A 3,979-nucleotide genomic window follows, 5' to 3' on the forward strand; every position below is an offset into this window, starting at 1 on the left:
ACATAAAGAACAATTAGCTGATTGAGATCCATTAATTGCAAAAAAAGTTACTGGAAATAAGAGTCGGTTTAGGTTAGATGTTTGTGAAAATATAACCAAATAACAACTCTATCCTCAAGTTATTCAAAGCTACATTTCACCAATTTAATCGATTGCCATATTCTAACCCTAATTTCAAAACACTATTATGCCGACAACCAATATAAATTAGCTGTCAAACAAGTTAATGCAATCAACTCTTATCAACTATTCGCCTTAATTTCCAAACAAGGCTATTGTTCTTCTAAAGGGAACTTGACTAACCTCAACATTTTCAATAGTTGAAGAAACCAAGTTATTCCTATGTAAATTATGAAAACAATGATGAATCGTCCTGATCGTAATTAATTATAAAATCTATTACGTATTTACCTTCCTAAACAATAGAGACAAAGAGACCACTTCTTTACACAACTCATATGCACATTACTACATTAGAAATAATTACATCAAATATTAAAAAAAAATTTAATTACTTGTTAATTACAGAGTTAATGACGTAAATATTGTCGCATTTAACAATGGAATATAAGGGTGAGTTTATTGGTGAGTCTTGAGTAGAGTCTTAACTCAAGACTCACATACAAGACTATATAATTTTTGCAATAAAGTGGTGCAAGATTATGGGGAGTCTTGAGATGAGTTTTGGATTCTAAAACTCATCTTAAGACTCTACAAATTTACAAAAAACAATCTATTTTTTTTTTGTTGGCCAATAAAGAGCTGCCAACTCATCAGCTAAAAAAAGTTGTTGATTTTTATAAAAGAAATAGATATATAAATAGTGAATTTGAGTGAATCTTGGGATAATGTATTAAAAGTGGATAAAGTCTGGTATAAGTCTTATAATTAAAAAATAATTTAATCTTAGTGGAAAGCTGACATGGTAGGGTCTGAATTAAGAGTTTCGGTTTGGGGGATAAACTTACCCAAAAGATATTTGATGGATGAAATTTTTTTAATAAAAAAACCCTCTAATTAGATGGCTTATTAGAGGATCAAAGCTTTCCCAATCAAAAATCCAAAATTGGACCCAACAAATTCAACCCTTGCCAGCTTACCAGTAAATAAATTCCATATGTGTGAAGTGTGTACCATATTTGGATTTTAAAAATAAAATAAAATAGCAAGGTAACATGGTTATTTCAAAAAAAGAAACGGTAAAAAAAAAAAACATAGGAAACCAAAAAATAAAAATTAATATAAAAAGAAGGGTGAGTGTGTTGGGCGCGAGGTTGGGTACGGGTGGTGCAACAAAAGGACCACATGCGTGTCAGAAAAGGAAGGCCGGTTGAACAGTTCGTGTTATTCCCTAATTGGTCCACGTATCCTTCCTAATTCCCCACCTCCCACCCGTCAAAACCTATCTCCACGTGTTCTTTCTATTCTCAAACTCCTTTCATCTCTCCTCTCTAATCCAACGGCTCTCCTTCCACCTTTCTTTACTCTACGTCACTCCAACTCGACGTGTCTCCCCCTGCCCGCTTCATTCACGGGCACCCCTTTTCCTCTGCCCGTCTTCTCCCTTCTTTTTTTAAAGACCCCTCTTCCCCTCTCCCATTTCTCTCTCTCCATTATTTCCTCACTTCTAACTTTATTTCTCTCTCTCAAATTTTATACTCCGGTCTAAACCCGGTTTTATTCTTTCTACTATTCATCATTGCTACTACTATTACTTTTTCGGATCAAATGGCGGGAATGTGTTGTGGTATTAACGTTGGTGAGAATGAACCTACCAGTCCGGTTGAACCGGCCTCACGAACCGCTCGTCGGAGGAGAATGGAACTCCGTCAGATCAAGTTTATCACCGATATTGCTGATACTACTCGCTTCAAACGCCGCAAAATCGAAGATCATGATCAACAACCACAACAACAACAGCCGACGTTGATTCTACCGGCGGCGCGTGAGTGTGAGAAGTTTTTGACCTTGAAATTTCCCGGCGAAAAACCTAAGGAATCTACGCTTGATGATGACTTTCCTAAGTTCGGTTACACTTCTGTTTGTGGTCGGAGAAGAGATATGGAAGATGCGGTTACCATTCGTCCTTCTTTCTGCAAAAAAGATGACTCCAAAAATCAACCCGGGTTTCATTTCTACGGTGTCTACGACGGCCATGGCTGCTCTCACGTAATTACTCGACAACTTTGAGAATCAATCTCATTTTTTCTTATCCGATTCGAAAAATTTGAGCGCGTGAGTTGATTTTTATTTTTTTGGTGCTGATTGATTTTTGCTTGTTATTATAGGTTGCGAAAAGATGTAAAGAGCGGATGCATGCGATTGTTAAGGAAGAGATCGAGAAAAACGAAGACGATGACTGGACTCAAGCGTTGTCTCAGAGCTTTACTAGAATGGATAAGGAAGTAGGAGATAGAGCGAAGAACAACGCCGGTGCTTCAACATCGACGAGCTGTCGATGTGAGCTGCAAACACCGCAGTGCGACGCCGTCGGATCTACCGCCGTTGTCTCCGTCGTAACGCCGGAAAAAATCGTTGTTTCAAACTGTGGTGATTCACGCGCCGTGCTTTGCCGTAAAGGCGTCGCCATCCCTTTATCCAACGATCATAAGGTAATTTCACCGGTCCATTATGACGTCATAATTACGATTTTATTATTATTCAGAATTGATATTTATTTGAATTTGTTTTTGCAGCCGGATAGACCCGATGAGTTGACCCGGATTGAAGAAGCGGGTGGTCGAGTAATATATTGGGACGGTGCAAGAGTGCTGGGAATGTTAGCAATGTCCAGGGCAATTGGAGATAATTATCTAAAACCGTATGTAATACCCGACCCGGAAGTAACGGTTACGGATCGGACCTCAGATGACGAGTGTTTGATTTTAGCTAGTGATGGACTATGGGATGTTGTATCGAACGAAACGGCTGCGGCCGTGGCGAGGATGTGCTTGATTAATGCCGAAAAGCCGGCATCGCCGCCTCGTTCCCCTGGGAACGAAGCGGTGGTCGCGGCTACAAAGGATAGTTCCGATAAGGCGTGTTCGGATGCTTCGATTTTGCTGACGAAGTTGGCTTTGGCGAGGCAAAGCGCTGATAATGTCAGTGTTGTTGTAGTTGATCTTAGGAAATGAATGAAATTACAATAAAAAAGAATGATTGAAATTTTGAGCTAGTTTTGTTGTTAGTAGGTTGGAATTTTTAGATTTTTATTTTTTAAAAATTTTATTAGCGTTTCTTTGTAGGAAGGTTTCCTAGTATTGATGGTTAAAAAAAAATGACCAAATGTATGGAAGGAAGGGCAACTTTGGGTATAGGAGGAATCATCCACGATGATGTTAGATTCAACAAATTGTAAAAAAAGAAAATCGTGGTAATTAATTTGTACTATGTTCTATATTAAACTAATTAATTGTATCTATTAGTAGATATTTTAATTCCGAATTAACTTATTACGAGTATTATTGTTATTATTATTATTTTAATTATGAAATTAGTGAAAGGGGATGCTCAAAGATAAGAAGAATAATAGAGGAGATATTTAGAGAGGCCCACTAACATGGTGATAATTTATGGTGAATTTGATATGAAAATAGTGTAATCATAAGCGTGATTTGAAAGTAAGACTTGGTCTTAATTTCGTGAAGGGTACATATCCTATTAATCTGTGGTGTGTTGGGGGATTTAATTAGTGTTCCTCAAGACATATCAACTAGCTTGCTTGTCTTAATTGCAACATCATCATCATCGGTACTCGATCCATCATCACAATGTCTTATGGTTACGGGTTGTTTTGATTCTACCTTAAGATTAGGCCGGTTCTTATAGAGTTGATCATCTTCGGCCTTGCTTTGAAACCCGAGTGACTTGGTTTGTGGGCGATTGTAGGCCTAGCATGGTCCATAATAAGCTCTAAGCTGATCATATTCGGCCTTGCTTTGAAACCCGAGTGGCTTGGTTTGTGGGCGATTTGTAGGCC

The 3,979-nt window shown here is 38.0% G+C and overlaps 1 protein-coding gene across 1 annotated transcript; it reads left to right on the plus strand.

Moving 5' to 3' along the window:
• The first annotated feature begins 1,594 nt into the window (after nucleotides 1-1,594).
• LOC110733331 (protein phosphatase 2C 37-like) lies at nucleotides 1,595-3,448 on the plus strand. Its single transcript, XM_021913357.1, has 3 exons — nucleotides 1,595-2,169; nucleotides 2,289-2,612; nucleotides 2,697-3,448. Exons 1-3 carry the CDS (start codon nucleotides 1,729-1,731, stop codon nucleotides 3,132-3,134), a joined length of 1,203 nt encoding a protein of 400 aa, XP_021769049.1. The 5' UTR covers nucleotides 1,595-1,728; the 3' UTR covers nucleotides 3,135-3,448.
• The last annotated feature ends 531 nt before the right edge of the window (nucleotides 3,449-3,979 follow it).

The sequence above is a fragment of the Chenopodium quinoa genome, unplaced genomic scaffold (genome assembly GCF_001683475.1).
Source record: "Chenopodium quinoa cultivar QQ74 unplaced genomic scaffold, ASM168347v1, whole genome shotgun sequence".
Lineage (NCBI taxonomy): Eukaryota > Viridiplantae > Streptophyta > Magnoliopsida > Caryophyllales > Amaranthaceae > Chenopodium > Chenopodium quinoa.